Below are 11883 nucleotides of genomic sequence, written 5' to 3' on the forward strand. Positions count from 1 at the left end.
AGTGTGATTAGAAAAGAGAAAAAAATGTGAGTGAAAATGAAAAAGAAAAGAAAAAAAAGTGGACATTAAAAAAAAAGTAAAAAAAAAAAAAAAATAGTGACCGCCAGCTGGCGGCCACTCGGACGGGCCTGTTATGGGCGCAAGGTGCGCGCCAAAAACCCCTCCCTTCCTTTTTTTTTTTTTTTTAAAAAAAAAAAAAAACTAACATTATTTTGGGTCTTTGTAGGTCATTTTTTTTTTTCAATTAATTCATCCCCCACATCAACTATTATCTTGAACAAAAGCTATTTGATCTGACATTCTCCCCAAAATAAGTTATGATAATGTTGCTCTTAGCGTTTTGGTTTTGTGAAACCGGTAAAGTGATCAAATTCGTCAAAGTCTTATCAAAATGTCATTTATCAAACAAGTTCAATATCAAAAACATAAAAATAAAATAAAAGCTCGCATGGACAGCTCAGTTGAGTTACTATGGTTTACATCCTCCCAGATGCTGTCGGGTTGGGGTGGCATAATTGACAGCTTCAAACCAAGAAGAGTTGAACTTGTAATCTTATGATAATCCACTTTGATGTGATAAATACGATTTGGTCTACAGATACGTACAATTTGCTAGGTCAGACCGTAGTGGGTTCTTTAATAACTGGCTAGTTAGTTCAAGTCTTAGGCTCGGGGTATGACATAAGGCCAGAGGTCCCCGAGCTAAATACTATTGGGTAGAGATATCACTAAAAAGTCTCTCCTCAAGCATTTAATGCGGTATTTATAAGAGGCCGAAGGGAACACATGACGATCCCCTGGCATTTGTGACACGTGGAGTCCATGCACACAAAAAGGTCAAAGGCTTCACTGATCCCTCCATGTGTGCCAAGATTCCTGGCTTCCTCGTTCTTATAGCCACCAGGTCGGGCTAAAGGCTCCAAGTAGAGAGGGTCGGGTAATTCGTCACAACATAAGATGGTCGGGGTGAACCAAAAGACAAGTCTTGCTGCTAATCCAGTCTTGCCTAGTCGTACATAGAAGGTCAGGGTGGCGGGCTCTGAGGTCGATCCTGCTCGGGAATGATCCCTCTCGTTGAGCCGTCCGGATATAGAGTAGGTGTGCAGTATGTAAAGGGGAGGTATATCCAAGAAATATTCTCTATCCACTTAATTGCCCAACCAACTTCGTTGGGATGTCCAGAACCTCAAATCTTCCGATTAGCATTGGACAAGCCTGATCTACAGTTATATTTAGGAAAATATTACTACTTACAAATTTTACTCTCAACTTTTACTCAATCTCTCAACATATTGATGTTGACATTTTCTATGAGACTTATAAAATAAAGATAATTTATTATTTTTTGTCACATCGAAAAATAAAAGTAAGAAAATAAGAATAGGGAATCAATATATTAGAACTCCTATATTTAATTAACCTCGTACCAACATCAATGTATTACACTGTTGAAAACAAAACAAGATATTGCTAGGCATCGACTTACAAGGTAACTTCCTCCATTAACTATTATTAATTATCGCAGTAAATACACAATTACTAGTTAACATATATTTTTTTAAAATTCGAATTCAACATATAAAATTACAGATACCATAATTCAAAAATAAAAAAGCTAAAGCCAAAAAAACAATAAACACACAATTACATGTCAACATATATTTAAAAACTTCAAATTCAGCATATATATGAAGTGATCGATACCATAAATTAGAAATAAAAATACTGAAATTAAAAAATAAAATAAATACACAATTACTTGTTACCAGCCTATTAGCCTTTTGATTTGATGTATGTCAGCACAACCTAGGTTGGTTATTTATCTGTGGTCGTTTCTCATTAGAGTCACAAAATGAGTTTCATCTAGAACACACTTTTGAGTAATGACTAAGAGCTTTCCCATTAAAAAAAAAAAGACCTAATTTAGTGTATATATGAATTGGCCATTACCGTAATTCAGAAAGAAAAAAATAAATAAAACATATATTGGCCCTGTTTGATAAAATTGTTAGCAATTTTGACTTATTTGACCACCATTATCTGTTTGACTTGGTTAATCAGATAATATGAGTGTTTGATTAATTAGTTTTTTGTAACAACTTATTGCTCCAAAATGCTAAAATTCAAAAAGCTTCTCGAGGTAGCTTTTACAATCAGCTTTTTAAAAAAAGTCATTTTTGCATGTAATTAGCTATCAACTAATTTACCAAACATTTTTCTATAATCAGCTAATGATATCAACTAGTCAAACTCACTAACTCAATCAGCTAACCGTTATTTACCAAACACCTCCATTAAAAAACTTCTTATTCAATAATCGATATCATAATTTAGAATTAAAATACTAAGCCCGCATGGACATCTTAACTGGTCATAGAGGTGAAAGTTGAAAAGAATGACCAGGATCGATGCTCCTTGTGCGCAGTGAGCAAAGGTCTAGCCTCTGTGGTTCATGTTCAGTTAAATTACCATGATTTATATCCTCCCAAATACTTTGTCGGGTTGGAATGTGGGAGTCATTAGGGTTGGGGTTCAACCTTTTGGAAAGAAAGAAGAATTAAAATACTAAAACCAAAATACAAAACGAAGAAGTTGATAGATCTAAACACAATATTGTATTACACCGTAACGGATGGAAAAAAAAAAAAAAAAAAAATCTATACGTTAAACAAAACATGAATAAATATGTCTTTACATTGTTTTTAAGGTGGGTTTAAGTTTCAACCTAAGTTTGAGATATTTGTTACAAAGATAATACATTAGGATAGAGGTGATGATTACATTTGGGAAATGGAATACATTAATTAATATACCTAAAATATCTCTAAGAAAAAAAAAAAAAAATCTCTAAGGAAACCATTTGTAAGAGTTATGGCATTTGGTACACAACTTGCCACTAGGGGACCACCCCAATTGCCAACACAAACACACCGATTGATTCATTACGGCGGCCGCCGCCGCATGCGGTGGCGCCGCAACCGACTCCGCGGAGTTGGAAGAGGAGGGCGTCTCCGCCCTCGGACGCGCCGCCGTCGTCGATAGCCCAATGGATAAATTTAAACCAAGATTCAGCGCTGTTTGATCGTCCTTTTGTTGTTGTTGTTCAGATTCCTCCGTTGTCGTGCCGCTGTTGCATTTAGTGTCTTCCTGAGATAAACTCAATGTAGCTTTCTCGTTCGATGATTTCGCCGGCGCCGCTGCGTTTCTGAAGTCCAGGCAGATATCCTTCGCCGTGGAACCGCCGCCTCCGCCGCTGCAGGCGGCGGCGGCGGAGTTAATCGGCCGGTGGGTTTGTGGGTCGAGGCCGCGGCTGAGAAGCTTGCGCTTAATGTGAGTGTTCCAGTAATTCTTGATTTCATTATCGGTTCTTCCGGGCAACCTTGCAGCTATCAAGGACCATCTGGAAAAAAAAAACACAAGATTCAAGCATAATTTTAGCAGAAATTAAGAATCTTGTCTTCTGAGAAATTAACAATTAATGGAATCCGATGAAAGAATGAAACACATTAAAACAGAACAGTAGAGAAGACAGAGCAGATCACAAAATTCAAAACTTTTGAAACTGCCACCAATAAACTAATGGCTATTTTCTTGATTTTAATTTTAACCACTTTGTTTCTGGAACATCTGGGTTTCTAGATCCTTTTAAGTGGTCCCAAATTTCAAAATTTTTTGACTTTTATTTTATACACAAAACCATATTTCTTCTCCTCCTCCCAAAATTCCCAGAAATTAAACCCTTTTTTTTATAAGAAAAGAGAAAAAGATCAGTGAATATATATACTTGTTTCCCAGAAGACTATGCAGCTTGATGATAAGATCATCTTCTTCTTCTGTAAAGTTCCCTCTTTTCAGGTCTGGCCTCAGGTAGTTTATCCACCTCAATCTGCAACTCTTCCCACATCTAAGCAATCCTAAATAAACATCCCAGAAAAAAAAATAAAAACAAAAAGATCAATCATCGTACATATATATAGAGACAAAAACATGGGAAAAGAAATGAAACCCAGAAAAGATGAGAGGAAAAACCTGCGGCTTTAGGGAGGGATCGCCAGCAACCTTCGCCATGGGAGCGGATGTAGTTGATGAGGCGTTGGTCTTCTTCTTTGGTCCAGGCGCCTTTGTTGGTGTGAGCTTTCTCACAGCAAGGAGAACGTCCCATGATGTTTTTTTTTATTGTTTTTTTGATCTTTTCTTGTGTTTAATTTCCTCGGATCGGAGGAGTTGGATAAGCAGTTCTGGAAATCCTTTCTTCTCTTCTTCTTGATAAGACTGACACTGATGTATATATGTGATGAATGAGGGAGAGGGAGGGGGTGGATGTAAAGAAGAGTGGGAATATATATATATATATATATATATATATATATATATATATTTCTTTTTTATTCTTTTTTTTTGTGTATCCAGGTTTTTACAGTAGGACTAATCCTCTAGCTGGATTGTAGTCCCCTCTTTTGAGTGGGACAGCTGGTCTGGAGATTTCTGAATTGTAGTTACCTCTTTTGGGTGAGACAGCTGGCTTGGAGATTTAAGACTATTCTATATCAATAGTCATTCTACTCAATCACAGCTCAGGTTATATATATATATATAGAGAGAGAAATATGTGTATATGTTAATTGTGTATGTTATGGAGGTGGGGCCAGTTGGGGGTGGGGTAGGGGGTGATTGAATGTTGTGGGGATGATGGAGAGGCCAATAGTTTGGAAGTGTTGGAAACATGAGGGGTGGGGGTGGTGGGGGAGGGGTGGTGGGGTGTAAAATATTTGACCAAAGTTGGTAGGGAAAGGGGAGAGTAGTTAACAGATAGGGGGGTGGATTTGGTAGGTAGGTTTACTTTTATTGTTATTATTATTTAATATTTTAATATTATTATTGTACAATGAGTTGGCCTTGTGGATTTCCATCTCTTTGGGGTCCACTCACTGTCAATTCCCTCTCACAAAAAATCATGAATTGCATTCACATTTCACACCAATTTGAGAGATATCAAGCGGCGAGTCATCGCTGATTCACACAAAAAATACTGTCCTTATCTTTTTATCTCCACATTATAATTCTTTGATGCCAATACTACTTGGTCAAATTGGCATTCTAGATTCTTTTGTTTGAGTTAGGGGTATTTGGTAAATAGATGTTAATTGATTGGGTTAGTAGATTTGATTAATTGATAGCATTAGCTTGTAAAAAAATGTTTGGTAAATTAGTTGTTAGCTAATAGCTAATTACATGCAAAATGATTTTGATGTGAGCTTAATTATATTGTACATGTTTCTAGTGTTAGTTTGAATATATTTGTGGGCCTAAGTTCATTAAATTGATACTTTAATTGCATATCCCTTGTTTTATCATTTAGATATGATTTACACTTGTTTTAAATATTTTATGGTGTTTGTTAGTGTTTTGGAACCATTCTAGATCAATTGCAAAGGCAATGGGAAGTGCTAAGACAAGTTCGGGTTCAAAAAATAGTTGTTGTTCGAGTTCAGGAGAACTCGACGCGTCGAGAAGGCTGGTCGAGAGGTGCTGAAAGTCGACGTCAAAGTCGACGAGTCGAGTCGAGGACTCGATTCGTCAATTAATTCTAGTAGGGTCCGGAAGGTTAAGAGCAGAGACTCGACGCGTTGAGATATTCCAGTAAGGTTCGAGACGTTGGGCAGTGAAGACTCGACACGTCGAGAATCCTGAGCTGATTTTTGGAAGCTTGTGCTGAAATTTCCTAATTTGCTATTATTTGAGATCCCGCTATAAAATCTCGTCTTCCTCAACCCTAGAAGATTCATGCTGTGTTTTGGAGACAAGAAAGAGGAGAATTAAGAGCTACAAATTGCCTTGGGAAAAAAAGAAGAAAGTTAGAGAGATTTGGGAGAATCACTTGGTCTGATCTATTCTTTTTACTCTCTTTGATGGCTTGTAAACTCTTTATTTTATTGCTATGAATTCCATATTAGCCATGTGTGGCTAATCTACCTTAGAGATTCTTGGGTAAAAGTGTTTATGAACCTATGTGCCTGTATTTTCAGATTCTTTAATATATTGATATTTCGGTTTTATGCTTGTGTTGCAATTGTGATTTACTTTGTTGATGCTTGTAATTAGTGGTCATAATTACTTGTTTCACAGCTATCTTTATGTCTTAACGGGAGTTAGGGTATAATTGAGAGCACCCACAATTGCACTTAACTGTTGCACCTTGGGAGAAGGCACATATGTTAGGGAATTAATTCTTAGTTATTGCACATCGGGAGATAGTAGTAGTTAAGAGTTTATTATGAATGCTTATTCTTATATCGTTAAGTGTTTATATCACGGGAGTGAATATTCACTTAGGTTAGAGATTACGTGAATAACTTTTTCCCCTGTTTGCATTCTCACACTTGTTTAAACCCAGATTTGATATTGCATATTAGATTGGCACTACGCGATTAAATACTTGAATCCCAATAATCTCATTCTCTCTCTATTGTTTTCACAAACCTGCTACTTTACTTTATTAGTTTTATGATTAATCAACCATCCATGATTTTCGTTAGGATTAGTTTCACAAGAATAATTTAGTACCTAGTGCTTGATACACCGCCCCACTTCCATGTGAATCGATAACCCGATACTCGGGGAAATTATTTGTTTGAGAAATATACTGCAACCAGACTTTCTCAAAAAACTTATCGAAAAAGATGTTTTGAGCAGTTTTTTTGAATTTTTAGCTTTTTGAAGCAATAAACTATTACAAAAAGCTAATTAATCAAACACTAATATTGATTATTTAACCAAGTCAAACATCTAATACTGGTCAAATAAATCAAAATTAACTGATAAGCTAACTATGTTACCTTTCAAGTTTTAAGTGTTACGGGACCAAATTGACACATTTGAGTTCTTTTTTTCTTTTTAAGTTGGAATTTAAGTTTTGGGTCTCACATGATTTGAATTGAATATTTGTTGAATTAATAATACTTGAGTTTGATTGTTTGAATTTGATGACCAATGGGTATTATTATTAGGTTTGATGGCAGTATTGCGTTTTGGAAAACGTTATAATTTTGGGGTTCAACTTAAGAAGAAAATATGTTAAGTGTGTTGTTTTTCTATTAAATGTTGTAAATAAGTCAAATTAAAGTTGTTGTAAACTAATGCTCAAAAGCAATATAGAGAAGAAGAGAAAGATTTCATTCGTTCAACATTTCTACATATTACACCAGTATATATAATATACATTTGTAACAGAAGATAATAATGATAGACATAAATTTGACCATTACAACTGTTACACAATCAAGCCAAACCGGAGACGAAGGGTGACAGAATGTACAAATTAGGGCAACAAAATTTACTATACATACATGCAAGTCGACATCAAAATTCTCTAACACGACAACATACGTCAAACGTTATTCAACATCAAATGCTTATTGTGTGACAAAAAAATTAACTAATAAAAACCGCCCACCACAGAATGTTGGTGGAGATCGATATATGGAAGATCCCGGGACATATATATATAACTCGTTACCTATAGCGTGGATTGTGGCATATTGTTGTTATGGGATCCGGACTGAACGGCTAACTGAACCAACCCTGCCCGAACTCGCCTCGTTGTTCTTTAGCGAGAGGTTGAAATTTTGCTCTTCGACAAGGTCCCTATTTTTGCTCGTTCGTCGGTGCTTGGAATGTTGTTGTGGCACCGGTTGTTGCCTCTGTAGCTGATACATCGCTTGTAGCCTTCCGAGTTCCCGCTCCAACATTTCTTGTTCCATGCGTTTTATGAGATACTCGTGGGATAGGCTCTCCAACCGCTGCCTCAGGGCTCGATTTTCCATGCTCAATATGAGGTTTTGCTGGTCAAGAAACTCGAGCTCGGATGACATAGCAGATTCTCCTACCTGTGCTTGCCAAGAATTGCGAAAACAATGACTTTGGATTGAATTTGTCATGCTTAGTTCAGCAAATTCAAGCATGAAAATCAAACAATGAAGTGACGTTTACCTGCATAACTTGGACCGTCCTCTCAAGTTCAGCTATGTGTTGAAGTTTTCGAACTCGTGATCTATGTGAAGATTGCCTGGAATGGACATATTTAATGGTTTTAGATACGCCCGATATATTCTCAACTAGAAACATCGTAAGATACTTTGATACGAGTCCAAGAAAAGAAGCTTATACAAAAGAAAAAATTAATCTAATAATCCAATGTTGACTTGTATAGTTAAGGTTACTAGATTATGTTCATGTGATTCAACAACTAGATTAGAAGTCTCCCGCACAACCCAGCCAAGTTGGTCGGGCTGTTGACTTAGTAATCACAAGGTTACGAGTTCGGCTCCCGGTGGGAGCAACCTATTAGCCTTCTTGATTTGAGCCAATAAGCTATGGGCAACCTAGTCTGGTCCTTCTTGATTTGAGCCGATAAGCTATGGGCAACCTAGTCTGGTCCTTCTTGATTTGAGCCGATAAGCTATGGGCAACCTAGTCTGATCCTTCTTGATTTGAGCCGATAAGCTATGGGCAACCTAGTCTGGTTTACCTCCTTGTGGTCTTTTGCCGCCTCCTTGTGGTCTTTTGCCGGCTAGGGTCACAAGGCAGGATTTACCCAGTGCACACTCTTGGGCAGAGAGCAGTAATGGAAAGTGCAAGAACATATCACGCAAAGACACTTGAAAAGGCAACAATGAAATTGAACGAAATGCCTACTGTTTAGAACGTTTTGCCTCTGCTTTCGACGTAGAAGACTTCTGTTGTGGGCCGTTTGCTTTTCCAAAAGGGCTCTCTGGGTTTTGCATACTGGGTTCCTCTTTGTTATGCTTCTCACCGGACAACGGTCCCCCTCCATTAGGTTCATGTGAAGCCTGAAATGATAAACGTTAAATTTTTTGGAGCGTTTGTTCCTCTCGGGGGACAATTTAAAGCTCCCCTTCAGTGTCTTGACATCGATTAATAAAATATCGTTGCTATATGCAAGTTTAGCTTAATCAACGAACCTTATGAATCGTTTCATCTGAAGAGTTTGGAGCCGGATCACAGGAAACGTGGTTCAAATCATTAGAGTAAACTAACTTGGAGACATCAAAGGGAGCCCGAGCAGCTAAATCATTAAGATCCGGTTCCTCGTTTACGTTTAATTGCTCCACAGCTGCGCCTAAGTACGCATAGCTATCACTCGCTGAACGGCGATGACATTTATGCGCCACTGTCACTGATTCGCTCAAAAGATCCTCGAGCCAAAACGGCTCCTCGTCCATGAGAAGGCTGTCAGACAAACAACGCTGGTGGTGGCTTCCTGCTGCTACCTCGTCGGTCTTCTGCTTCCCTCTCGATGCCACGGGGAGTGGGTCAATGTAGGATGACGAATCAGTAACAAAGGGAGAAAAAGAGGCGGGTATCTTTCCATTTGTATATGCAAAAGTACTAAAGCCGGAAGACTTGTTAGAACTTTCCATTTCACCCTACAAACTGCACAAATTTGAGTTAATAAAAGCAAATATTCAAATCTAATCACATAACGTCTACTAAAGAAAACCATCTTCGAATAATGCATATAAACATAAAACATCATATCCATCACACAAAATCGGTGCTAAAACGTAACCATATTGGTACAATCTAACATGCATGTGTTTTTCACTGTAACGAATGAAACATACATCACAACGGGTAGAGAAGTACATAATCTATTGAAGAGCATTGTCTAGACTCTAGGAACACAAATAACATACACAAGTAATGTTAGAATTCAATGCTACAAGTCCTATGAATATGAATAGGAGAACACCTCATTCCTTTTCTATCATGATGAACATTGTATGTATAGTATTGGCCATCATGCCAAAATCCGAATCCTAATCAAATGCAAGCACTATAATCACCACATTCATTGATTTATGAGAAAGCACACAACCACTACTCGAATGTTGGCTCTAGGTGAAGCCGGACTCAAACCAAGAAAGCCAATAAACAGCTCCCACGGGAAAGAAAACTTAGAAATAACCAAGAAAGCCAATAGTTAGCTTTCATGGGGAATCAAACTTAGAATCTTGTGGTTATTGAACTGGGTTATAATCACCACATTCTTATAGATTCTTAGATAAAACAAATGGATCAATTTTCACAAGCCCTATAGTTTCTTGGGGGGATGGCATTGGCATCACAAATTATTCTGGACCCGGGTCAGGTCCAAATGTTCACAATTTATCTTTTAAAAATTCACAATTTGTACGTCGTTTAGGACCAGGGTTCAATCAAAATGAGAAGCCGATGGTGATTCTATTCAAGCCTATTCTCACATTTTTCCTCTTTCATCCATCTTTCTTGCACAATCGGATAAACACTCAAAAGGGAGAGTGAAATTTCACGAAATGGACAAGAATATGAATCCACATTCATACGAAAGATTGAAATCTAGCAATACCCAAACAGAGATTGTATTATAAAACATGCAAATTAAATATCTATCGATTAACACTCTTCACGTAGAAGACTGGCCGGGAGGATTTACCAGATAGAAACGCGGCGGCGAGGCGAGGGGTTGCGGGGCTTCCGGCGGAGATGGAGAAAGCCCCGCTTTTTTTTTTTTTATCTTCAATTTTGCATTTGCTGTCGATCTCTATCTCTCTCCCTTTCTCCATGTCTCTGTGTTTGAACTTTGAAGAAGAAGTGAGAAGAGATAGATGGAGATAGCGCAGTTTACGTAGGCAAATTAAGAAGGATCCCACACGTTTCCTTCTTTCCTATGTCAAATTTTATCTTTTTTTTTGTACCTTTAGAATGTTACATGGACAACACCTGAAAATTGACCACTTTTTAACCAACTTTAGTGCATCCCCATCTGTAATTTTTTAGGAGATTATGACTTATGTGGAGGGGAGAGACCTGCAAGAATGATTTTTTTTGTGGGACCCACTAGAAAAGAGACAAAGGAGAGGCGCAGTCGCGTGCGTGGCCTGCACAGACCGCGCCCAATCGGGCACGTGCAGTGCACGTACCCGTTATCGCTTCCGTTGCTCTGTTTTTTCTTTTTTCGCTTTAGACCTGCTTTTTAATTATTTTTCACGTTTTCATTCTTTATCTTCCCCTCTTTCTCATAATTGACACCTCCAAAAAAAAAAAAAAAAAAAAAAAAAAAACTACAATTGAGGATGCTTTATTTCACCTAAAATTGCATCATCATGTAACCTGTCACATCATTATCTGAACGTGCAATTTATTTAAATTTTAAATCTAATCGATAAAGGATTAGAACATAAGTAAATAAATCTAGATTATTCATTATGACAATTTAATATTTACATTAAGGTAATTGGTATAACAATAATTATGTGGTAAAGTGTGGGACGAAAGTGATTTGTCTAATGAGAATATACTAAATTTACTCAAAGCGTGCAAAGTACTATGCAAAGTTCAAAGAAAATTAGTTTGGTCATGTCAATAAAAAGCAAAATGAAATTGTTGATTTTCTTGGCAATGCATCTCTTCTTCACACGCATGGTTTGAGTCTTCTTGAGCTTTCCTTCCTATTTTGATAAGATTTTAATGGAGGATAGGATGGGGTGCCAAGGACTCAAGTTAAGAGTGGTTCCTGTAGTTTATTAGAATGACACGTCTTGGCTGGTCCAAAAAGAAATGTTCTTACTCTCACGAACTTAACTCAATGGTTCAATAAGCAGTATTTGAGAAAAGAAATCAGCGACACCAATGTGGAGATTCTGTCCAAAGTGAACAGATCTCTTGTGCACACTGATACCCTGTCTACTGAATCATTGAGTCACCGTTACATCTTCCCAAATGTTCTGTCAGGCCGGAGCAAGGAGGCCCTTGGCTGCATTTTATTAGATAAAAATCAATTTCGGAACCCCTTCATAGAATCGTATGGTTATGTCACTCCAC

General features: G+C 37.5%; 2 protein-coding genes across 4 annotated transcripts; both read right to left on the minus strand.

Annotated features, from left to right (window-relative positions):
• Window positions 1–2637: 2637 nt before the first annotated feature.
• On the minus strand, window positions 2638–4336 carry LOC109179429 (transcription repressor MYB6-like). Its single transcript, XM_019328930.1, has 3 exons — window positions 4030–4336; window positions 3785–3914; window positions 2638–3400 (listed from the first exon to the last, which is right to left on the minus strand). Exons 1-3 carry the CDS (start codon window positions 4160–4162, stop codon window positions 2848–2850), a joined length of 816 nt encoding a protein of 271 aa, XP_019184475.1. The 5' UTR covers window positions 4163–4336; the 3' UTR covers window positions 2638–2847.
• Window positions 4337–4364: 28 nt separating this feature from the next.
• On the minus strand, window positions 4365–10669 carry LOC109179431 (basic leucine zipper 6-like). 3 transcript variants are annotated; one of them, XM_019328933.1, is made up of 6 exons: window positions 10496–10665; window positions 8982–9453; window positions 8695–8849; window positions 7990–8065; window positions 7497–7886; window positions 4365–4380 (listed from the first exon to the last, which is right to left on the minus strand). In XM_019328933.1, the coding sequence occupies exons 2-5, from the start codon at window positions 9438–9440 to the stop codon at window positions 7545–7547; spliced, it is 1032 nt and encodes a 343-aa protein (XP_019184478.1). In that variant the 5' UTR covers window positions 9441–9453; window positions 10496–10665; the 3' UTR covers window positions 4365–4380; window positions 7497–7544. The 3 variants fall into 3 exon arrangements, with proteins under 3 accessions (XP_019184478.1, XP_019184479.1, XP_019184477.1); XM_019328934.1 differs by lacking the exon at window positions 4365–4380 and having other exon boundaries at window positions 7316–7886; window positions 8982–9007; window positions 9050–9453; window positions 10496–10669; XM_019328932.1 differs by lacking the exon at window positions 4365–4380 and having other exon boundaries at window positions 7316–7886.
• Window positions 10670–11883: the final 1214 nt, after the last annotated feature.

This window comes from Ipomoea nil, unplaced genomic scaffold (genome assembly GCF_001879475.1).
Source record: "Ipomoea nil cultivar Tokyo-kokei standard unplaced genomic scaffold, Asagao_1.1 scaffold0900, whole genome shotgun sequence".
Taxonomy (NCBI): domain Eukaryota; kingdom Viridiplantae; phylum Streptophyta; class Magnoliopsida; order Solanales; family Convolvulaceae; genus Ipomoea; species Ipomoea nil.